The sequence below is a fragment of the Hipposideros armiger genome, unplaced genomic scaffold, assembly GCF_001890085.2.
Source record: "Hipposideros armiger isolate ML-2016 unplaced genomic scaffold, ASM189008v1 scaffold_226, whole genome shotgun sequence".
Classification (NCBI taxonomy): Eukaryota; Metazoa; Chordata; class Mammalia; order Chiroptera; family Hipposideridae; genus Hipposideros; species Hipposideros armiger.
The window spans coordinates 2,525,765-2,552,493 of NW_017731576.1; the positions used below are offsets into that span (position 1 = coordinate 2,525,765).

Here is a 26,729-nt window from a genome sequence, read left to right on the forward strand (position 1 = left end):
AACAAGGCACAAAGGTGCACAGTTTAGACAGAAACAGTAAGATAGGGTTATAAAATACTATGTTAACTATGGTGCTACAAAGAAAGCAAAGAGCACTACAGGACCACAGAAGGGAACGTAGGGTAGGGTAGGGTAGGGTAGGGTGGGGTAGGGTAGAAAAGACAAGACTGGAAGGAAAAGAAAAGAAAAAAGAAAAGACTATGTGGAGACCTCCAAACTCAACAGTATGTTAAAGTTAAGGACTAATAAAGAGGCTTGAGGTAAGTAACTAGAAAAAGCTTAAATTGTATCTCCTATATTTAGGGGAAAAGATGATAGGTCGTAATGGATTTTCAAGCAAGCAAAGTAGTTTGGACAGCTTTGTTGTCTCAGAGCTCTGGAGAAAAAACAGAAAGCCAGGAGACCAATTGAAAGCCGTCTATAGTCTCTTGGAAAAGAGGTACATAAATGAACTAGGACAGTAAAAACATGTAATTGGGTAAACTGTTGATCACTTTCATTATACCTAAACTGTTATCACATAGGTTCACAGTATGCAAATTCATAATTTACATATTGATGAAACCTATAAAAGAAAAAGTATCGGCCATTACACTGATCACATTTTGAAGAAAACGCAACAATAAGACCCAGTTGTTCATCTGTCCTACAACTCCAACAAATCTAATAAGATACCACCAGAAGTGCCAATTAGTATGTCTTCCATATTACTTCTGGCAACCAGAATGGCTCGACAATCTCTATGTCAGGGAAACAAGGGGGAGGAGGAAGGTATGTTAGAGAAACTTTGTGATATAGGATAGGGGTCTACAAACTTTTTCTGTAAATGGCCAAACAAAACACATATACTTTGCAGGCAATCTACCCTTTATCACAGCTTGCAGCACAAGAGCAATCATAAACAATCCATAAAGAAACAAATGTGGCTGGTGTTACAATAACATTTTATTTACAAAAACAGGTAGCATGCCAGATGGGGCCCATGAGTTATATTGTTTGCTGACCCCTGATAAAGAACAGTAAGGTATTTTTTGTTCAATACCACACAACATACTGACATTACAAAACCAAGGGCCATAAATGGATATGGTAATTATACACTTTAATAGTTCTTTGAATTCAAACATATTACCTGATTACCAGAGACCATATTTGAGCAGTCTCATTAAAGAAATCACTCTGATATAGAAAAATATTATACACATTTAAAATAAGAAAACTACAATACTTACTGTAACACTGGTAACTCTGAAGTAATCATTGCTGCAGAGGTCCTTCCACAATGGAGCAAAAGAAGCAAGTGCTGTACAACTCAAAACTTTAAAAATAACCTCAAAGGTAATCCTGTTAATAAAAAAAAAAAATTCCAGATTTATTAAGGTATAATTGACAAAACTGTAAGATATTTAAAGTGTACAATGTGATTCTTTCACATACCTGTACATTGTGAAGGGCTTCCCCAACCCCCCAGTTAACACAACCATGACCTCACATATTTATGGTAAGAACATTTAAGTTCTAGTTTCTTAGCAAATTTCAATTATATACTACAGGGTTATCAGCTATAGTCACCATGTTATACATTATGTCCTCAGACCCTATTCATCTATAACCAAAAGTTGGTGTATCTGCACCAACCTCTATTTCCCCCACCCACCAGTCCCTAGCAATCACTTTTATACTGTTTCTATAAGTTCCACATTTTTTTAAGATTCTACATGTAAGTGATGTCATGTGGTATTTTGTCTTTCAAATTGCAGACATTGGAATATTATTTGGTACAAAAAAAATAATAGTAAGTTCTCAAGCCATGAAAAGACATGGAGGAAGCTCAAATGCATATTACTAAGTAAAAGAAGCAAATGTGACACTGTTGCAAACTGAATGATTCCAATTTCATGCCATCCTGGAAAAGGCAAGACTGGAGACAACAAAAGGATGAGTGGTTAGGGGGCAGGAGGGATGACTAATTGGGCACAGATAATCTTTTGGGCAGTGAAACTATTCTGTATACTACAATGGTGGATATAGATATAAATCACGTATTTGTTAAAATCCACAGAACGTACATCATCAAGAGTAAATCCTAATGTAAACTATGGACTTTGGGTGATTGTAACAGATGTATTACTCTGGCACAGGGAACTTGAATAGTAGGGGAGACTGTATGTATATGGGAACAGGGGTTAGAGGAGGGAATCTGTCCACCTTCTGATCAATTCTGTTGTGAACCTAAAACTTCACTAAAAAATAAACTCTATTAAAAAAAAAAAAAGTAGCAGTGAAAGTGGAACAAAACAGAACATACAAGGGCCGGCCAAGTGGCGCGTTGGTTAAGAGTTGGTTTGGGACGCCAGCTCTGAGCAGCAGGGCCCCCGTTCGGATCCCACATTAGGGCCAGTGACACTGCGCCCTCTACAGCTACTACAGCTAAGATGGTGAACAACAGCTCCACCTGGAGCTGGGCTGCTGTGAGTGACTTGCCAGCAACAGCGTCGGCTGCAGTTGAGCTGCATTGCGCTGCTGTAAAGCTACCGCGAGTGGCTGGCAGCCAGAGTGAGCGGCCAGCAGCTGGCGTGAGCTGCCAAGAACCGCCGTGAGTGGCCGTCCAGGGCCCGGCAACCAATCTGCCTCACCCAGGAAGAGTGCAACGATAATACCAACATGGGCCAGTGAAGCGAAATCCTACACAACTAGACTGAAGAACAAAAGGACAGCAACTTGTCTGTTCCCCTTCCCCGATTCCCCAATGCTGTTCCCCTCCCCTAATTCCCCAATTTAAAAAAAAAAAATACAAGATAAGCTATGATACACTATCAAATGGAATAACACAGGTACAATTGGAATTCTAAAAATAGAGAAAAAGTACAAAGCAGAATAAATATTTGATAACAGGAATCTTTCCAAAAATAATTTAACATATTAAACACAGATGGAAGAGAACTCCCAAGCAGAATACTCTCAAGTATAAATATTTCTAAAACCCAAAGTTAAAGAGAAAATTCAAAAGGGAGCTCAAGAAATACATCAGACTTTTTTGTTGGTAACTACGTAAACTGAAACACGAAGAATAACATCCTTCAAGTGCAGAGATAAAAAAACAAAGTGAACCCTGAATTACTATACATTCAATGATAACAATCTTTCAAAAATGAAAGGAGTGATGTCATGGAAAATAAAGAAGCAGCTCCAAAAATAAGCCCCTCAATAAAGCAACTCTTAGGCTGGCAAAAAAAAAAAAAAAAAAAAAAAGGAAAGAAAATTTAGTAGACTCTTTCTTAGTTAAGCACTCCTTTCTTTGTTGTTTTTATTAGATTCCAGATGTCTATAAAAGTTGATTTTGTCTTTTTTTTTTTTTTTAAGAAAGCACTGTAGTCATTTTAATTACCTATCTACTATGTCCCCTCCCCCAGCTCAATGGTGCTCATAGGGACAGCTGATCAAGTTCCTGGTACAGCTTGCTGGTGCTAGTGCCAGAATAAAACATGGATCTTGTTCTCAAAAATAGTGGCTGTGTGTTCTGAAGGGCTTCCTAGGTGTCATCTTTCAGAAGAATTTAAAGCCATATATTACAAGTAGCTACCTGGGAAAAGAGACAGTGGATGAGACAAACAGCAAACAATATGAAAATCCTCATAATAAGGAAGCTAAAGAGGAAGATACTGTAGGGACTATAAAGGGCTATCATGTACACTAGGAAATCCAGAGTGCTACAGACAAGCCCACACCTGGATGCATACTTAGAAAGAGCTGAGAGGAGCATAGGCTTGCAACTCTAGCTGATCTTAAGGCTCTGTGCAATCACAAGGTCGAAGACTAGGGCAGAGCTGTAGGCAGCTTAGCTAACCTTTGAAGTATTTGCTAAGTAACAGTATGCAAAAACTAAAGAGATAACATTTTTCCTTTTAATTCTCTTTGACTCAGGAACTCTAAAATCACTGCAGACAACCAAAATAACAAAATTTGTTACACAGATGACAAGGGTTACAGTCTTTGCAAATATAGTTTGGAAAAGTCACTAAACAGATGACTGCAGCTCTCAAGAAGTAATAACAGTTAAATACAGGAAAGAGAAGAATCAGCGTCCAGAATTACCACATTATAATATTCAAAATGTCCAGTATTTAACAACAAAAAAATCACAAGGCATACAAAGAAACAGGAAAGTATGGCCCATTAACAAGCAAAAATGAAGTTGACAGAAGCCATCTCTGAGTTAAGTCCGCACAGAGGACTTAGGCTTCTAAAACAAGATACAATTCCAGTAGATAGAAATGGGTAGAACACTATATCTAAATAATGGCAGAAAAATCCCCAATTTTCATGAAATATAGACATTTACACAGTCAAGGTCAACAAACTCCAAAGAGGATAAACTCAAAAGAGATTCACACAGACACAAACTATAATCAAACTATAAGAGTCAAAGAAAATGTGAAAATCTTTAAAAGAAGAAAAAATGAAATGGTTTGTCACATACAATTAATCCCAGTAAAACTAACAGCCCATTTCTCATCTAAACCATGAAAGCTAGAAGTCAGTAGAATAGCATACCTAAAGTGCTGAAAGAAAACTATCAAGCAAGAATTCCATATCCAGCAAACTATCACTCAAAAATGGCAGAGAAATTAAGACATTCCTAGAAAAACAAAAACTGAGGAAGACTGTTGATAGACAATGCCTTACCCTTAGCATTATAATAAAATTACCTTTAGCATTATAATAAAATGCTAAAGAGAGTCCTTCACCCAAAAATGAAAGCACAAGACAGTATCTTAAAGCTATATGAAGAATAAAGAACACTAGTAAAAGTAACTACACAGGTAAATAAGAGACACCAATATTATTTTATTTTTGGTTTCCTATAGGTTTGTGGTATTAGTCTTGTTCCCTATGTGATTTAAAAGACAAACACATAAAAGAATTATATACATATGTTAATGGACACACAATGTATAAAGATATAATTTATCACAATAACATAAGGAAGAGGGATGGAGATAGAAACAGAATTTTATAAATTAGTAAACCTGTTACTATCAATTCAAACGAGATTAGTATAAATTTACAATGTTAATTGTGATCACCAGGGTGATCTCAAAAAATAGTTTTAAAATCTAGTCTGCCCTTTGTAGCTGCAGGTTTTGCATCCTTGGATTAAACCACCTGTGGGTCAAAAACAGTGTTTTCAATCCACAGTTGGGAATCTTCAGGGGGTCATGGATCCAATCCCAAGAATATACTGAGAAACTGCTCTATACAGAAAATAAAAATAGTTCACTAGAAAAAGAACAAATACAAAAGAACACAACGGACTTGTTGTCTTCTCAGTTGAGGCAACTGAGCAACAAAGAAGACATAAGACATAGAAAACAAATAATAAAATGTCAAGTGCTTCCTTATTAGTAATCACCTTAAATCAAATACATTAAATTCATTAGTTAAGAGATAGAGTGGCAAAATGGATTTTTAAAAGGTCATCCAATTATATGCTATCTACAAAAGATTCATTTTAGATTTAAATACACAACTAGGTTGAAAACAAGAAAAAACAGAGATTCTGTGCAAATAGAAACCTAAACAGAGCTGGAATGCTTATGCTAATATCAGACAAAATAAATTTTAACTCAATGGGCTGGCTGAGTGGCGCATTGTTTACGAGTTGGCTTGGGACGCCAGCTCTGAGCAGCAGGACCCCGGTTCAGATCCCACAAGGGTCAGTGATGCTGCGCCCTCTACAGCTAAGATGGTGAACAACAGCTCGACCTGGAGCTGGGCTGCTGTGAGTGGCCGGCGACGGCATAGGCTACAGCCCCTGCTGCAGTGGGCTGCCGTGAGCTACCATGAGTGGCCAGCAGCCAGCGAGAGGGGCCATGAGCGGCTGTCCAATGGCCAACGACCGATCTGCCTCAGCCAGAAAGAGCACAGTGATCATAATACCAACATGGGCTCTGAAGTGATGTTCTCCACAACTAGACTGAAGAACAAAATGGACAGCAACTTGTCTGTTCCCCTTCCCCAATTCCCCAACGCTGTTCCTCCCCCAATTCTCCAATAAAATTTTTTTTAATTAAAATAATAAATTTTAAGTCAAAACTTACAAGACACAAAGAGCAATATATTGGTTAAAAATGGTTAATTCATCAGGAAAGTCTAACAATCATAAAGATATATACACCAAACACCAGAGTCCCAAAATATCTAAAACACTGACAGAATTAAATGGAGAAATACAGCTACAATAATAATGATTTCAATAAAACACAGAATATCTAGATAGAAGATCAGTAAATAAAAAAAGGACTTGAACAACACCATAAACCACCTAGACCTAACAGACATGTTTAGAACACTCTACACAACAACAGAATACACATTCCTTAAGTACATATGCAACATTCTCCAGGATAGCTGATTAGGCCACAAATAAGTCTCAATAAATTTTAAAAGATTGAAATCATAGAAAGCATCTTCTTTAAGCACAAAAATCAATAACAAGAGAAAAACTGGAAATTCACAAATATGTGGCAATTACACAAAAAACTCTGAAATAATTGAATAAAAAAAAATTCACAAGGGCCGGCCAAGTGGCACGTTGGTTAAGAACTGGCCTGGGATGCCAGCTCTGAGCAGCAGGGCCCCAGTTCGTATCCCACATTAAGGCCAGTGACACTGCTCTCTACAGCTAAGATGGTGAACGACAGCTCGACCTAGAGCTGGGCTGGAGTCACCGGTGATGGCATAGGCTGCAACCCCTGCTGCAGTGGGCTGCCATGGGCTACTGTGTGTGGTGGGCAGCCAGCGTGAGGGGCCGACAGCCGGAATGAGCTGCCAAGAGCTGCCGTGAGCGGCTCTCTCCACAGGCCGGCAACCGATCTGCCTCACCCAGGAAGAGCACAATGATAATACCAACATGGGCCAGTGAAGCAACGTCCTCCACAACTAGACTGAAGAACAAAAGTACAGCAACTTGTCTGTTCCCCTTCCCCCACTCCCCAACACTGTTCCCCTCCCCCAATTCCCCAATTAAAAAAAAAATCTTAAGAAAAAAAAATTTTCACAAGAGAAATCAGAATACTTTGAGAGAAATGAAAACAAAATCACTACGTATACCAAAATTTATAAGATGCGGCAAAAGCAGTGCTTGGAGATTGCTGTAAACATCTACATTTTTTTTCTAAAAAAAAAAAAAAGAAAGAAAGAAACATCTTAATTCAATAACGTAACTACATCTTAAGGAACAAGAAAAAGAAGCGCAAACTAAAACTAAAGGTGGCAAAAAGAAGGCAATAATAAAAATTAGAACATACAAAATAGAGACTAGAAAAACGAGATAATTGAGACTAGAAATTGGTTCTTTGACAAGATCAACAAAATTGACAAGCTTTTAGACAGATTAAGTAAAAAAGACAGAAGATGCAAATAACTTTAATCATAAATGAAGGTAGGAATATTACTATTGACCTTTACAGAAATAAAAAGACTATAAGAGAACAGGATGGACAATTGTGTGCCAATAAATTACACAATCTATATATATTAAAGGGACAAATTTCTAGAAATGCACAAATTGCCACACCTGCCTTAAGAAAAAAAAAGAAGAAAAAAACCAGAAAATCTGAAGAGACATGCAGCATGTAAAGAGATTGAATCAGTTATCAAAAATCTCCCAACAATGAAGTCCAGAACCAAATGGCTTCATTGGTGAATTCTACAGACATTTACAAACATAACACAAATAGTTCAAATTGTTCCCAAAAAAATACACAAGGAAGAAAAGATTTCATAACTCAGAATCTATGAGATGAGCCTTTCTTTTTTATAAATGCCAGACAAAGACACCATGAGACAACTACAGACCAATTTCCCTTATAAATATAATCACAAAATTTCTTTAAAAATACTAGCAAACAGAATCCAACTACATGTTAAATGTAATATATACGATGGACAAGTGAAATTTATCCCAGAAATGCAAAAGTGGCTCAACATTAGTAAATCAATGTAATATGATACATTAATAGAAAGAAAGAAAAAAGAACCACATGGTCATCTCAAATTATGACAAAAAGCATTTGACAAAATCTCAAGGGACACCAAAGAGCCAAAACACTCTTTCATGATTAAAAAACATTAAAAAGAGTAGGAATAGAAGAGAACTTTCTTAATATGATAAAGGGCTTTTATGAAAAATGCATAGGTAACTTTATATTCAATGGTGAAAGACTAAAATAAAAGTTTCCCCCTAAAATCAGGAAAAAGACAATAATGTCCATTTTCACCATAGCTTTCAACAAAGTATTGTATGTTCTACCCAGAGCAATTAGGCAACAAAGAGACAAATTGCATCCAAATAGGAAAAGAAATAAAACTCACTCTATTCACAGATGACATAATGCTTTATATATAGAAAATTTCAAAAAATGAACAACAAAATACTAGTAGAGAAATATTGCAGGGTGCAAGGTAACATACAAAAATCAATTGTTTTTTAATTAGAACAAATTTATCCCTGCTACAGGATACGAAATGAACACACAAAAATCAGTTGTTTTGTACATTAACAATAAACAAACCAAAAAGGAAATGAACAGGAAAATTCCATTTACACTGGATCAAAAAAGAATAAAATACTTAAAAATAAACAATCAAAATGAAAGGGTTGGGCCGGCCAAGTGGCACGTTGGTTAAAAGTTGGCTTGGGACACCAGCTCTGAGCAGCAGGGCCCTGGTTCGGATTCCACATGTGGGCCAGTGACGCTGTGCCCTCTACAGCTAAGATGGTGAACAACAACTCGACCTGGAGCTGGGCTGCTGTGAGTCGCTGGCATCAGTGTAGGCTGCAGCCACTGCTGCAGTGGGCTGCCATGAGCTCCTGTGAGTGGCCGGCAGCTGACGTGAGCAGCCGGCAGCTCCACAACTAGACTGAAGAACAAAAAGGACAGCAACTTGTCTGTTCCCCTTCCCTGATTCCCCAATGCTGTTCCCCTCCCCCAATTCCCCAATAAATTCTTTTTAAAAAAAAAGGGTTGTATACTGAAAACTACAAAACATTGCTGAAAGAAATGAAAGACACCAATAAGTGGAAAGACATCTGTGTTTACAGACTGGAAGACTTATTGTTAAGATGTCAATACTATCCAAAACAATCTACTGATTCAATGTAGTCACTATGAAAATCCCAATTATTTCTTTGCAGAAACAGAAAATTCCATCCAAAATTCTTATGGAATCTCAAGGAAAGGGCCCTTACAAGCCAAAACAAACTTGACAAGGAAGACCAAAGTTGGAGATCTCACACTTCCTGATTTTAAATTTACCACAATGCAACAGTAATCAAAGGAGTGTGGTACTGGCATTAAGACAAACATATAGGCCAATGGAATAGAGCCTAGAAATAAACCCTCACATACATGGTCAAATGAATTTTGAAAAGGTGCCAAGGGCATGCATGAGGGTAAGGACAGTATTTTCAACAAATGGTGCTGGGAAAAGTAGATATTCACAGGCAAAACAATGAAGTTGGTTGGACCTTGACCTTATACCACATACTCAAAATGGATTTAAAAACAACTAAATGTAAGAGCTAAAACCATAAAAACATAAAAATTAGGAGGGGAAAAAAAACACAAAAACTTCATGGCATAGGATGTGGCACTGATTTCCTGGATATGGCACCAAAAGCATACGTACATTGGACTTCATCAAAATCAAAAATTTGTATATCAAAGGACCCTATCAACAGAGAGAAAACGCAATTCAAGAAATGGAAGAAATTATCTGCATAGCACGTATCTGGCTAGAAACTACTATCCAGAATATATATTCTTACAGCCCCACAATACCAAGACAAAAAAGACAAAAAATGGTTAAAGGACTTCAATAGATACTTCTCCAAAGAAGATATATAATTGACCAACACACACATAAAAAGATGTTCAACATCATTAGTCATCAGAGAAATGCAAATTTAAAAAAAGTGTGATACCAATTGCACCCATTAGAATGGATATAATCACAAACATAGAAGATAACAAGTGTAAGGAAATCTTTGTCATCTTGGGTTAGGAAAACAGTTCTTATATATGACACCAAAAGCATCATCCATAAAAGAAAAACACCAACAAAAGATTAACTGGACTTCATCTTTTTTCTCTGCAAAAGACACTCTTGAGAGAATGAAACGACAAGTCATAGAATAAGAGAAAACACTTAAAAATCACTTAAGAGAACTTGTAAGACTGTATTAATACCTCTCAAAATTCAAAAATAAGAAAGGAAACAATTCATATTTTCTTAATTGGGGAAAGATTGGAACAATTTAGCAAAAATGATAAACAAGTGACAAATATTCCAATGGATGCTCTTTACCATTAGGAAAATGGAAATTAGAACCACAATGAGATACCACTACAAACATATTAGAATGACTAAAATTAAGAAGACCAGGTCAAGTGTTGGTGAGGAGTCAGAACAACGGGAAACTCCATACATGGCTGAAAGGAATGCAAAATACCACAATCCTTTTGTTAAAAAGTTTGGCAGTTCCTTAAAAAGTTTCACACACACTAACCACATGACCAAGCAATGTCATTCCTAGGTAGTTATCCAAGTGAAAAGAAAGCTTATGTTCATACGAAATATGTACTCGAACATGTTTATAGAAATTTTACTCATATTCATCAAAAACTAGAAATATTTCCCAAAATGTCTTTAAGTAAATAACTGGATAAATATACTATGGTACATCCATATAGCGGAATACTATTCAACAATTAAAAGAAATGGACAATTGGTACATGCCACAATATTAATAAATCGCAAGTGCACAGACTACATATGTACTGTGTAATTCCATTTATGAGACATTCTGGAAAAGTACTGAGACAAAAAACAGATCACTAGCTGTTAGAGGCTGGGGAAAAAGAGGACTGACTACAGAGACAGTGTAATAGAATTTGGAGGGCAAATGGTAAATGCAAATTAAAACTTTTCCTTTAAATCTAACCAGGATCTTTTGCAGAAAATATTAAGATGCTTCTCAAATAAATATGGAAAAGAAAAGGAACTACAATAACAAAAACAATTTTGAAAAGAACAAAATCAGAAGACTTATATTATCTGATTCCTATAAACATACAAACTTACACAAGTTTATACAAGAAACACCAAAAAACGCAATGTTTTACATACTTATATGCAATTTATATTTCTTCACCCAGAAAAGCATTGTGGACATTCTGCCTCATTTGTTTTAATTATTATTTCTTGATATTTATATCATAAATGTATTTAAAATATGTTGTGGAAATTTAGCCTGTCTCTAATTGCCAGGCTTCTGGATCATATACCAACATGTCTAATGATGGTTTCAAGACATTTGCAAGATTTTGAAAATCTCAATTCATGGATATTTTGCTTAAGTAAAATAATGTGATGCATTGCTATTCTCCACTCACCGTTTTAATTGAGTCTTTTATTTTATTAAGCGCATCCAACTTTATCTGAGAAATCTGTACATTTTGCTTTGTATAACCTCCGAAGCTTTAAAAATATTTCCCTTGGTGGAAAATACAAATAAATGAATCCCAATCTTTCACTTAACATTATACCATCCTTTAATCTTTATTTTTGTTTTAATCACAACTTTAAAAATCTTGTTTTTACTCAGTATATTTTTCATAAACCATCCTAACATTATTCCTACAATGCCAGCAATCTTATAATCACATATTCATCTATTGCATTTGTATAGATCACCTTCCGTAAGTGGTATTACTCTGTAACCACTTGCTTTTATTCTTCTTTACTGAGAACATCTAACATTCATTAAATATCTACTGACAGAGCCTACATAATAGGGATTGTGCTAATTTCATCCTCCCCATTCTTTCTGAATTATCTTAGTTTTGAATTTACTTTACCTAAAAGAACCTCTCTCTCTCCCAGCTCCCTCAGCCTCTCCCTCTCACTCTCCCTCCCCTTCTCCCCCTCTGCCCCATCTCAAAAAAACTATCCATCAACTGGATATAATTGACATCTATAGACTACAACATCAACAACAGCATAATTCACATTCTTCTCAAGCTCACATGGAATAGTCATCAAGGTAGACTACATTCTGGCCCATAAAATATACCTTAACAAATTTGAAAAAATATTCATACAAATAATCAGGCTACAATGGAATTAAACTAGAACACCTGGAGGTTAAACAACATACTTCTAATTAACACATGAGCCAAAGAGGAAATCTCAATAGAAATTTTTAAATATTTTAAACTAACTGAATATGACAATACAACTTACCAAAATATATAGGCTGCAGCAAAAACAGTGCTTAAGGAGAAATTTATAGTATTCAACCTATACATGAGAAAAGAAAAAAAAAACCTAAACTCAATCATCTAAGCTTCCATCTTAGGAAACTAGAAAAAGAACAAATTAAATCGAAAGTAAGCAGAAGAAAAGAAATAATAACAACAGCACAAATCGAAGAAGTTGAAAAGAGTAAATCAACAAAGAAAATGGCTGAAACCAAAAAGTAGTTCTTTGAGAAGTTCAAAACATCAGTAAACCTCTAGCCAGGATAAGAAAAAAAGAGAAGACACAAAATACTACTATGCAAAATTAAAGAGGTAATGATTAGTACAGAATCCCATGACATTAAAAAGATAATAAAGGGGGCGGCCAAGTAGCTCAGTTGGTTACAGCGCGTGCTCTGAACAATAAGGATGCCAATTCGATTCCCACATGGGATGGTGGGCTGCACCTCCCACAATGAGATTGAAAACGGCGACTGGACTTGGAGCTGAGCTGCGCCCTCCACAACTAGACTTAAACATCTACTTGACTTCAAGCTGATGGGTCCTGGAAAAACATACTGTTCCCCAATAAAATTTCTAAAAAAGAAGATAATAAAAGAATACCATTAACTATGCCCACAAATATGATAACCTAGATGAAATGTACCAATTCCTTAAAGACATACCTGATAGAATTTACACAAAAAAAGAAAAATCACATTGTCATATTGAGACGCAGGAAAAATATTTAACAGAATCCAACACCTTTTCATCATTAAAAAAACTCTCAGCAAACTAAAATAGAGGGCAACTTCCTCTATTTATTTTATTGAAAAACACATAACAAAAATCCTACAGCTAACAACATACATAATGGTGAGGAAATACAAGCTTTCCTGCTAAGACCAGGAACAAAGCAAGGATGTCTCCTCTCATCATTTCTTTTCAACAATGTACTGGAAGTCCATGTTCACACAATAAAAGAATAAAAAGATTATTAAAGGTATACACACTGGGAAGGGGAAAAAAAATCAAACTTTCCTTGAATGCAGATTACGTGATTGTCTACATAGAATATCTGAAAGAACAGAGCGGGAAAAACCTGGAATAAGCAATTAAAGTAAGGTTGCAGACTACAAAGTTAATATATGTCAATAACTTTCATATATATATATACAATGAACAAGTAAAATTTCAAATTTAAAATAATACCATTTACATTAGTGCCTCCCCAAATAAATACTTAGATATAAATCCAACAAAATATGCACAAGATCTATATAGGGAAAACTACAAAACTGTAATGAAAGAAATCCAATAACTAAATAAATGGAGAGCTAGTCCATATTCATGGATAGAAAGACTCAATATTGTCAAAATGTCAGTCCTTCACAACTTGATCTATAAATTCAATGCAATCCCAATCAAAATTCCAGCAAGTTATACTAACTAATGCTAAAGTTTACTGTGGAAGGCAAAAGACCCAGAATGTCCAACACAATATTAAAGGAGAAGTACAAAGTTGGAAGACTGACACTATCTGATTTCAAGACTTACTATAAAGCTATATAGTACTCAAGACAATGTGATACTGGCATAAGACCAGACAAACATTCAATGGAACAAAATAGACAATTCAGATAGACCCACACAAATACATTCAACTGATCTTTGACAAAGGAGCAAAAGTGATACAATGGAGAAAAGACAGCCTCTTCAACATATGGTGCTAAAAATGGACATCCCTATGCCAAAAATAAAAAAAAGAAAGCATCTAGACACAAATCTTACACTCTTCACAAAATGAATCAAAGACCTACATATAAACTCGAAAGTATAAAGCTGAGAAGATTACAGAAGAAAATCTAGGTGACGTTGGGTATGGTGTTGACTTTTTAGATACACCACCAAAGATACAAGCTATGAAAAACATAACTGATAAACTAGACTTCATTAGAATTAAAAACTTCTGCACGGCAAGACTGTCAAGAAAATGAGATGACAAGTCAGGTTGAGAAATAATACTTACAAAAATGTTTGCCTTTCTAACATTACAAGTGTTATCCAAAACAACACTTTAACAAGAATTCTTAAAATTGAACTATAAGAAAACAAACAACCTGATTAAAATATGAGCAAAAGACCTGAATCAACACCTCACCAAAGAAAATACACAGATGGCATATACGCATATAAAAAGATACTCAACATAATGGCATGAGGGAACTGCAAATTAAAAACACAATGATGCTGAGCCGGCCAAGTGGCTCAGTTGGTTAAGAGCTCGCTCAAGAGTGTGAGCTCTGAGCAACAGGGTCACCGGTTCGATTCCCGGCCCAAGCTGAGCTGCCACTGAGCTGCCAACAGGTGGCAGGATGGTTCAGCTAAAAAAACACACACACACACACAATGATACCTATTAGTATGGTAAAAGATCCACAACATTAACAAAACCAAATGTTAGCAAGGATGTGTAGCAACAGGAACTCTCTTACATTGTTGGGAGAAATGCAAAATGGTACAGCAACTTTGGAAGACAGTTTGGGAGGTACTTACAAAACTAAACATACTCTTAGCATGTGATCCGGCAATCACACTCCTTGCTATTTACCCAAAGAAGATGAAGACTTATATCCACACAAAAACCTGCATAAAAATGTTTATAGCAGCTTTATTCATAATTGCCAAAACTTGAAAGCAACCAAAATGTCCTTCAGTAGATGAACATGTAAACAAACTGTGGTATATCCAGAAAATGGAATACTACTTGGCATTAAAAAGAAATGAGCTATCAAGCCATGCAAAGACATGGAGGAACCTTAAATGCATATTACTAAGTGAAAGGCCAATCTGAAAAGCTACACACTGTATGCATCCAACTAGATGACATTCTGGGAAAGGAAAACTGTGGAGACAGTACAAAGATCAGGGGCTGGAGAAGGGAGAAAGATGAACAGGTGGAGCACAGAGGATTTTTAGGGCAGTGAAAATACTCTATATGACACTAAAATGATGAGTACATGTCATTATAATACATTTGTCCAAACCCATAGAATGTACACCAGCAAGAGTGAACCCTAATGTAAACTATGAACATTGAGTGAAATTACAATGTGTCAATGTAGGTTTATCAACTGAACAGATATACTGTTCTTGTGTGAGATGTTCATAGTGGGGAAGGCTGTATGTATGTGGGAGCAAGGGATATATGGGAAGTCTCCATATCTTCTGTTCAATTTTGCTGTGATTCTAAAACTGGTCTTAAAAATCAAAATTTTCAAAAAAACAATAATTTATCTGCAGATCAAGGTTTTCAGCAGATAATTTATGTCCTTATAACTTTTCTTTTTCCCTAGACAATTTTATGATCTTGTGTGGTTTTAAGCATGCAAGGGTAAGAATGTATGTATACACACAGAAACAGAGGCACAATGCCCCGTCTGTTTACCATGCACTTTGCCACAAATGATGAGGAAGAAAAATAAAATGCAGACTATAACTGCTAGTCTCTTCATTTCCTAGGATAACACCCTGTTTTATAAATGCTTATTAACTGAATCAAGAACAAGGGTTAAAGAGCAACATCTGAAGCACAGTTTATTTCCAATTACATGCAACGTCATCTGTGAAATACAAGATCCTATTCTTTAATCAGAGGAATTTACTCTCTAGGTAAAGACATATAATAGTCTCATTAATTCAGGCTCCTTTTTATCACTTCTAAATTTTATATGAGTTGTCTTAAGAATCTTTTAGCAGTGAATGTACACACATATAGGTGGTGGGGGGTGGAGGTTGCCATATGATTTGCTAAGCAAAGCAACTATTAAAATGACAATGATATTATTCCTAAAACTCCTTTTCAATACTCTCAATAAGTAGTACTCTGTAACTACATACAATATATTCACTAGTTTTGCTAGAATTATAATTCTGTTACCTGTTTATGATATCAAATAAAGGATAATAAGACAAAAAAACAGTATAATACTAAATTAATATATACTTCACATTATAGAGAATTCACTCTATCAAGAAAACAAAAGTTCCAAACCTCTCTTCCCAGTAAAATTCATCACATAGATGAGGAACACTTTCTAGCTCTTTTAGTGAATAAAATGAATGCCAAAGTAGAATTAGGTCCTCCAAGCTAGAGACTCACATTACAAGATGGCCAAAATAGGAAATAGGCAACATTAAGACACAAGAAATAGGAAGTAGTAAACTTTTGAAAACATTAATCTAGAAAGTCTCAAATATTAAATAGGCAAAAGAATAATTTACGCCAACACTGAATTACATGCTCAATGGGACAGATTAAATGTTCACTGGTAACACCAAGTTGCTCATTATTTTGCTCTTTCTCTTCTAATAATATATTATAAAAAACTATCCTCCTTCTTAGCATTACTGAGTAACAATCTTAAAATCAAAAGAAAATATAGCAGAATGGTTTAAGAGTTGGGGCTCTAAAGCCAGATTTCTAGGCTCTTAGAATGGATGTTTTCAAACTTCGTAACCCACTATGCCTCATGATTCCCATCTCCCAAACAGGACTAATAAACAAAGAACCATACATACTTCATATGGTTGTTGGGAGGAGTAATTGGAAGAATGCTTGTAACTCTTCAATAAGAATCAACTCCTAGCTACAGGAAGGAGATTAAAAATATAAAGCTCTGTGAGGGCAAGTATTTTCTGTCCTTTCTTTCATTGCTATATCATCAATGACTGATTAATAAACATTTACTAAGTGTGTGTGTGTGTGTGTGTGTGTGTGTGTGTGTGTGTACGTATAAAAGAAGAGGATGAAAAATCTAACATTAGGAAAACTCCCAGAATTAACGAACTACAGAGGTTAGCAGTTTAAAAAACAAAAACAGTTGTGAGTTACATTCTCAGTAACCATGACTCATTTAGCAGTGACACTTAAAACTGGTGGAGGAAAGGTGGGAAGCCAAGCAGGAATTAGGAGATGAGATGAAGGAGTAGGGTTTACCAAAATGGAGGGGGTTCAGTTTGGAAAAGCCCCCACAAATAACCTACACACACATACAATCCCACAACACAGATGAATATCCCTGGACTAAAGGAAAATGACAAGCCAAAATAAGACTCTCACATGAAGAGAGCTTTGAATATTTTTGTACTGACCAATCTCTCCCAAAACTTTCCACATTAACTCTGAAAATGCTATTCCATTATATTCAACCTCTTTCCCCAAATGCTGCCTCCACATCGTCTCCATATCTAGTCACATTTTTTCTTTATTTTCAGTACTCCCGTGACTTTATCTTCTTCTATACCCCAACACCATGAAATGGCACCTAGAACCTTAAAGTTCTCCAGTGGTAATCTTATCCTTCACTACTTCTCTCAATCACTCTACTCTTATTCCAAAGTGTTTTTTACTTCTCTTAAAAAACCAACTATCTTCTGCTTCTGTGATGTGCACATACTACCTCTTGCCTTATACCCCACTCTTTCTGAAACAACCTGGAAAGCTCCAACCTTCTTGAAATCTAGGCAGTTAGGTCTCACATTTATAAGCTTTCATTCCACCTTGTCGAGGAAATACATTGAGTTTCAGTGTCCAACTTGGGTAGATGTGCCATGTGAAAAAAGCAAAACAATCTCCAATCTAGAGCTTTGATGTGGATCAGAATCAGAAGTCAGGTGCAAAAATAACACATCTAACAAACAGGAATAAAATTATAAAACCAAGGTGGAATCAAGAGAAAATAATTGAATGTAAAGTACTGTATGGGGACCAGAGCAGGTTAGAAACAATGGAAGTTCAAAGATTGCAGGGATTTACAACAGTATGTGGTATTTGTGCCAGTCAAGACATTCCCTCAAATCTCTATTGTTAATCTAACTTAATCAAAATTTAAGAAACCATCACAGATATGTATTCATTAACATTTTTAAGAGGAAAATTTTAGTTTAAATGAATTTATTTAAACATAAAGCCCTCCAAAATATTCTTACACCATATTAAATCATACCACTCACTGATCACAAATAAATGTTATTGATTGGCCTGCTTCAAATTTAAAGAGCATTAAAAATGCCATCAGCCTTTAAAATAGCTAACAAGGAAATTAAGTTGCCTATATTAAATCTGCCTGCACTAAATACTTGAGAGAATGCTTGCTTGCAAATAGGAAAACGACAGACCTGTCAAAATTACAGGAATTTATGGTTCTGTGTGTTTTATATGAAAAATGCATTGTGATTTTTAAAAATTAATGTTTTTCCAAATTTCAAATACCACCACTTAACTTTTCCCAGCTAAAATTTACATCATTGTAAATATTTTCCTAATGGATATACCTACTCATACAAATAAGAACTGTCCGAAAACAGCTTCATTAAGAAAACTATATCATCAGTTCAATGACTGCACATGGGGAACAATAAACGTATTCCAACTTATGTCCTTTGCCTAAAGCAAACATCTGTTTACAAGTTTCTGAAAAAATAAAAACACTTGGGCCAGCCCACTGGCTCAGTTGGTTAAGAGTTCGCTCAAGAGTCTGAGCTCTGAGCAACAGCGGTTCGAGTCACAGCCCGAGTCACGGCCTGAACTGAGCTGCTGCTGAGCTGCCAACAGGTGGCAGGATGGCTCAGCTAAAATAAAATAAAATAAAAATAAAAATAAAAATACTTATCAGAAAATGCCTTCTACAAAAAAACAACCTTATCAAAATAATGTTTGTATAGCCCTATAATTTTCATATAAAAATTATTCCAAAAGTGTGGACACAAACATTACCTTAGCATATAGTCCTTAGAAAAAAATTATGAAATTTAACAAAAACACATATGGTGAAGTTTTTTTAATGCGGTGAAGAATTTATCACTAAAGGCCAACCAATTTTTTTCAGTTCCCTTTAAAATATGTGAGTATATCAATCTGTTAAGCTTTCATAAACAAAAATTAAAATTTCACCCATAATTTATAGCTCAAGTCTATATAATTACTATATCCATCTTTTATTAACTCCATTTGTAAAATATTAATTTGCAAAACTGGGTCTCTAATACTAATTTTGAAACAAGAACATAAAAAAATGTTTCTCACTGCAGCATGTGCATTTCTGCTCTCTGGACTAGGGATAAATCTGTAGTCTCCAGAAGACATTCTAAAGTTGTTTTCTAAGTGCTTAATTTCAAACGGGGAAAAGCACACAATCTTAAAAAGCCAAGACCATCTTCTTTTGATGCCCACTATTCCATACTTCCATTGGTATTTAAAATTTACTAAATGGAAGGCAATGTTAGACAATGTTGGTATCCAAAAATGCTTCAATTATGGTGTGTGCTCTTAAGGACTTAAAATTCAGTACGACAGATAAAATACAGAATCCTTAATAGGTGGACTAAGTTTCTTGAGTAAAGAATATGTGCCTATTAAGTTTCATGAAGAAGTGAATAAACAAATTCTGTGGGACCATGATCAGGATGAAATGGGTTCTTAATACATCCTTATGACTAGATGAACTTTAAAGAATGTGGTCCAAACCAGATAAAAGATATAAAATTGTAGGGGTTTATTACTTTGTGGGTTAGTTTAGGAAAAGTTCTTTTATAACTGGAAATTCTCAACAAATATTATTTACTGAAAAATAAGTAAAGTATCTAATTTTGTGTTGCTACTTTCAATCCAGGGAGAGCTATGTGTGAATTCTCAAAATCTATTTTTCTACTATCAAGTAACATTTTATCTTAAATTCTGAAAAATCTTCACATCTTAAACATAGGTATAATCAGAAAAACCTGAACGATAATACATTATTACCCATAGAACAGGACAATCATTTAAGAGTCCATAATGATATAAAAACTGAATGAAAAAATAGAGGCAAAGGAAAAGCTTTTCCTTACAGTAGATTAATGTAGAAGAAATGATAGAAATAGAAAAATCACCACTTGATAAACATCATAATTTTTTCAAGCAGGCATTATTAATGAATATTAAAACTGGTATGCTCGGGCCGGCTGAGTGGCGCGATGGTTAAGAACTGGCTTGGGACGCCAGAGGACCCCGGTTCGGATCCCACATATGAGGGCCAGTGACACTGCCCTCTACAGCTAAGATGCTGAACAACAGCTCAACCTGGAGCTGGGCTGCTGTGAGTCTCTGGCGACGGCGTAGGCTGCAGCCCCTGTGGCAGTGGGTTGCCATGGGCTACCGTGTGTAGCCAGCAGCCAGCGTGAGCAGCCAGCAGCCAGCGTGAGCAGCCAGCAGCTGCAGTGAGAGGCCGTCCAGAAGCCGGCGACTGATGTGCCTCGCCGGGGAAGAGTGCAATGATGGTGCCAACTTGGGCCAGTGAAGCAACGTCCTCCACAACTAGACTGAAGAACAAAACGACAGCAACTTGTCTGTTCCCCTTCCCCCAATTCCCCAGCACTTTTCCCATCCCACCAATTCCCCAATAAAAATCTTTAAAAAACAAAACAAAACAAAAAAACTGGTATGCTCAAGTAGAGTAAGTAACATATGCATAGTCTCAAAGTCTCTCCCCACAAGATACTAATTAATCACAAAAAGGAGAACAGTAATATTATAATAAAGAAACCTGAAAGAACTCTCATTAACCAAGGGATAATAGTTAACATCACTAATAATGAGACATATCAACAGAGGCCTCCTGGTATGATAAACAAAGAAGGGTACAACTTCAGCTATGTGGTATTCTTGCCAAAAAAGAAAAACCTGAATTTAATCATAAGGATAATCATATAAACCAGCGGTTCTCAACCTTCCTAATGCCGCGACCCCTTAATACATACAGTTCCTCATGTTGTGGTGACCCCCCAACCATAAAATTGTTTTCGTTTCTACTCTATAACTGTAATTTTGCTTCTGTTATGAATCGTAATGTAAATATCTTTTTGTTTTCCAATGGTCTTAGGTGACCCCTGTAAAAGGGTCGTTTGATCCCCAAAGGGGTCGCAACCCACAGGTTGAGAACCGCTGATATAAACCCTGAGGGACATTCTATAAAATAATTGGCCAGTATTTTTCAAAAGTATCAAAGGCTAAGGAACTGTGTGTACCACTTTAGAAGAGACATATGACAAACATAATGTGCAATCCTAGATTGAATCCTGGATCAGAAAATAGACATCAACTCTACATATTAGTTAATAGTATGGCTATAGTATCAATTAATTTTCTGGTTTTGTTAATTGTGCTATGGTATGTAAGATATTGGCATGTGGGTAAGCTAGGTGACAAGTACAGAGGAGACACCTCTGTATTATTTTTGCAACTGTATCAAAGACTGAAATTATTTCAGGAGGTAAGGAGAAACGTAAAACTAACTCCCAAATTGCACACTAAAATACAACTCATTAAACAATCTAAGAACATAAAGGAAAAAAACAGGTGAGGTATTTTATCAAATGATCTTCCCAATTTCTCCCCAAGGTTCGAGACATTCATTTTTTTATTGTTAAATTTATTGGGGTGACATTGGTTAATTATATAGGTATCAAGTATACAGTTCTATAATACATCATCTATATATTGCATTGTGTGTTCACCACCCAGTCTGTTCTCATCACCATAAATTTGATCCCCTTTTCCCTCTTCTACCACCACCCTTCTCCCTTCCCCTCTGGTAACCATTAATGTTGTCTGTGGCTATGAGTTTTTGTTTCTGTTTATCTTGTTCCTTTGTTGCTTTCAGCTTTATCCTTTTTTTTTTTTTTTGGACAGATGTCATCACATCATTTTAGTTTTTTTAATTTTTCTATTAGTTTCAGATGTACAAATCAATTTACTAGTTAGACATTTACACCCTCACAAAGTGATAACCCCCCTCCCCCAATCTACTACCCCTCTGATATCATATATTCAGCTTTATTCTTAATAATTCACTTACAAAAGCTGGTCATCAGTGCTGTGTAGGTTCCCCCTCCCCTCCTCCTACCCAATATAGTCTATATCTCTTGAAGATTGAGAGTATAACTATTCTAATTCATTACACTCAAATTGCACTTAAAACTATTTGCATATCCCATAGCGTTCCAAAGGCCTGGATACTGTGCAATAAATGGAATTTCAATAAATCCTTACAGTGGAAAAAAAAAACCATCTAATGAAATCAATGATATTTTAACATGTCTCAAAATGCAATACTCAATACAATTAAGAAAGTTACTAACCAAAGAATGTTAAAAGCCAGAGGCTACAGCAATGGGAGTAAATTGTCCTTTTATCCTTTGTATTTATATTTTACATTTGCAAAGCTCTTCCTTGTATTAGTTTCCTAGGGCTGCCATAACAAAGTAACATACACTGGGTGGCTTTAAACAGAAGAAATTTATTCTCTCAGTTCTGGAGGCTAAAAATCCAAAATCAACATGTTGGCAGGGCCAGGCTCTCTTCTGATGCCTCTAAGGGAGGATCCTTCCATGCCTGATCTTTCAGCTTCTAAGAGCCCCAGGCATTCCTTGGTTTGTAGCAATTAAACTCCAATCTCTACTTCCATCTTCACACAGCTGTCTTCCCTGTGTCCCTGTGTCTCTGTGTCTGTACATGGCATTCTCCTCCCTGTGTCTCTGTTTTCTTATAAGGAAACCAGTAATATTGAATTAGGGCCCACCCTAACTGAGGCTAACCTCCTGTTAACTTAATTACATCTGTTTCCAAATAAGGTCATATTCATAGGTACAGTGGTTAGGACTTCAACATTATCTTTTTGGGGAACACAAATCATTCCACCATACCTCTCTATTCCATACAAGTGTTGTTCAGCAGTTACTTATTCAACACCATTTTAAGAAATGTTTACTAAGGAGCTCCTATATTCTATGTGACGTTCTAAATAAGTGCTAAACAGTGTTAAATGAATTAGATCGTCTATAAGAAGTTGGTATTTCTAATTCATAGAATCAGACAATCTTAAAGATATAAACATGACAATTTCCGATTGTGAGAAGTGATATGAGGTGATAAAGTACTTTAAAACAATGGTTCTTAGAAAAAGACTTCCTAAGGGGGTTGCTATTTGGGCTAAGACTTAAAGGATGTGTATCTGTAATGGCCAAAGTAGAAGGGTGGAGCAGAGTGACTATTCTTGACAATGGAGGGAAAGGGTTTGTTTACTTAAGTGATATGGACATGTGGCAATGGTTCAATTTACAATTTATTAGGCATATCAACTTTGAAATGTGATTGTTAAAGAATTTTTTTTTTTACTTTAAGAGAGTCTGCTATCAAATTCTGTACATCGAAATGTTAGACATTTAAAGAGCCGGCCGAGTGGCTCAGTTGGTTAAGAGCTCGCTCAAGAGTTTGAGCTCTGCGCAACAGCGGTTCGATTCCCAGCCCGAGCTGAGCAGCCGCTGAGCTGCCAACAGGTGGCAGGATGGCTCAGCTTAAAAAAAAAATTGTTAGACATTTATTTTTTATATTATGCTATTTCCAATTTCGGATCATTTAAATTTTTATAGCCCACAATCACACCATTAGTATTTGCTAATAGTAAACTGAGTTCCAAAGGACATTAGCTTAATAACTGAAGACTAAGTCAAGATAATGTGTTGCTATAATATGAAACTATAGATTATATAGTTGCATATTTACTGTTAAATAAATACTGTGCCTCCATAATTAGGAGAAAATTGACTTGAGGAGAAAAAAACTTTAGCAGAGGTTGAAGAGCAGTCTAGAGTATTCCCCCAATAGAAGGCTTTTCAGAACCCACTCACTGTGAAATTAGGGGTAGAGCAGAAGAAAGTTAGGTGAAGTGTATGTATAAAAGTCTCGGAACAATCATAACCATACCGTTTTATCACTGCTCACTGGAGAACCATGCTTGCCAGCTGCCCCAGGCAATCATCTTGATTAAATGTACTCCAGAGAAACCTCTGATCAGGTTTCTCTTCTTTATTTCTCTAGTGTTTCCCACTGCAATGCTCAGTACCTTCAATGGTAGTGACTCAGGGAATCGAAGTGCAAAAACTACTGTACGAAGTACGAAATTCTAGGATATTATCATTGTTGCAGACTGTTTAACACAATGTTTTGGTTTAATACAGACTGTTATATTTAATTACCAGTTTGCTAGACTCATTTCTTAGGTCTCACTTCTTACAAACATGCAGCATTTTTGTCATATGCTCATGCTCTTATTAGATACTCTAGAAACCACACCAAAACCTCTACTAACTAAAATCTATATAATATGAGTAATTCCATGTATAAGTGTCTGAGACAACTGATGCTTTGTATTAATTCCCAAAATACTTAAGCATATAATGGCAAAAATAAATTATACTAAAGTCTCCCTTGTTAACTGCTGGAAGCTACATCTTTTATCTCCCCACCCCTAAAAGGGCTATAAAGAATATTCTTACAGGAGAGCTAGGTTTTAGTTGGGATAATCTGGTGAAAAGGCCAAACATAATCTGGTGAAAAGGCCAATCTTTTTTTTTTTTAAGATTTTATTGGGGAATCGGGGGAAGGGGAACAGACAAGTTGCTGTCGTTTTGTTCTTCAGTCTAGTTGTGGAGGACGTCGCCTCACTGGCCCAAGCTGGCACCATCATTGCGCTCTTCCCAGGCGAGGCAGATCAGTTGCCGGCTTCTGGACGGCTGCTCACGGTGGCTGCTGGCTGTTCACACTGGCTGCCGGCCACACATGGTAGCCCATGGTAGCCCACTGCAGCAGGGGACCGCAGCCCACGCCGTCGCTGGCGACCCACGGCAGCCCAGCTCCAGGTTGAGCTGTTGCTCAGCATCTTAGCTGTAGATGGCAGTGTCACTGTGGCCCTCATATGTGGGATCCGAACTGGGGTCCTCTGGCATCCCAAGCCAGTTCTTAACCAACGCGCCACTCAGCCGGCCCCAAACTATCTTCTCTTAAACATCCAAACTATTGAACAGTGTTGGAGAAAGGATCATAGAGACATGAAAATTGATACCACTCTAAATTTTGGTCTCCAATTTCAGGTGGACTCTTAATTACACTGTAGCAATTTTTTATTTGTCCATGGTAGGCTCTCTCTCCCACTGTCTTCAATAAGTATTCTAAATTTTCACTAACCTTAAGACCCTTTTCTATGGCCAAATTCCCCCTCCCTGAAGTTCATTTAAAAAAAAAGAGGTCACCAGTAATGAACTATCTGCTCAACTTTCTGCCTCTCCCCCATTCTTTGTCCTTCAAAACTACCTCAGAAAATAAGGTGCCTTTCTTCTTGTTCTTGCTCCATCCCCCATGTCAATATTTCATTCTCTACTAGCTCTTTCCATAAGCCTACAAACCACTCAAGTGTACCCTCTTATCACTTAAAACATAAAAATTGTAGCTCCTATCCTCACTAGGTACCACACTCCATTTTCCTTCCTAGAAAAGCAGCTATATTCAGCGCTTCTACCTCCTCATTTCTCATTCCCTCCTCTAGTTTAAAAGGAAAAATCTTATTTTAGCCCCATTTCTCTATTGAAACTATTCTTTCAAAAAAATTCACTAGGAAATATTTTGGTATGAAATTATTGATGACTTAATATTTCTTAAAGTTATTATCTTTTATGGATGCACAAAATATTTACAGATGAAATTATATCAGAGATAGCACTTTATTTTGTCAAATTAAGTTATATTTTATAAGTATTAATTTGAGGCAGGTATAGGAAAGACTAGAGGAATTAAAGCCTAAATACAAGGAAACCAATTATAAAGCTACTATAATACTGGCAGGAGATGTTAAGAAACTCAACCATGGTGCTAGCAACAGGCAAACAACACGAGATAAGTTCAAGAAAAAATTATTTCCAAAGGTCATACTGATAACAGACTTACAGGTTTTAGTGTTTAGAAGACATTTATTGAATTTCTAAAGTGTTCTGTCAAAAAAGTAATGGGGGGGACCCTACATTTCTATGTAGTCTATTATGAGAAGTTATTTTTTAGTATTTTAATAAAGGAAATAATAAATGAAAGGTAATTTAGGGTGCCAGTAAGTACTAATTAATATTTTATCACTAGTTATTTCTGCTAGCAAAATAAAATCTAATATAACTATACATACTAACATAACTATAACTTAGTGTATCAATTTTAACATCACCGCCATAACATAAAGTAGAAACAGCATGTACTTAAAATAAGCTGCATGGTCTTACTCCTATTTCCTATACTTGCTGAACTAACAAGCTGAGTTGGTTTTACAAAAAGAAATCACTTCTAAGTTGAAGTTAATGTATTATTTTAATACATTTTATCTGAATTTTAAATTCCACATAGTCTAGTTATATTTGGTAAATTAGTAAAACTACCCTCACTCTAGCACAATAGTTACAAAAGTGGTGGTATGCAGATATTGATAAAAACTCCATCATTTCGAGACAGATATTCCTGTGCCATTCTGCATGACTCTGAATTAATTTTTATTAGGGCAGTTCTTA

At 36.0% G+C, this 26,729-nt stretch overlaps 1 protein-coding gene across 1 annotated transcript in view; it reads right to left on the minus strand.

The window, feature by feature from the left end:
• Nucleotides 1-26,729, minus strand: part of STAG1 (STAG1 cohesin complex component) — a 392,478-nt gene that overhangs the window by 300,774 nt on the left and 64,975 nt on the right. Inside the window, exon 2 of the mRNA XM_019654594.1 lies at nucleotides 1,233-1,344. Within this exon, the coding sequence (XP_019510139.1) occupies nucleotides 1,233-1,261 (29 nt within the window). The 5' untranslated portion in view covers nucleotides 1,262-1,344. The remainder of the gene's footprint in view (nucleotides 1-1,232; nucleotides 1,345-26,729) is intronic.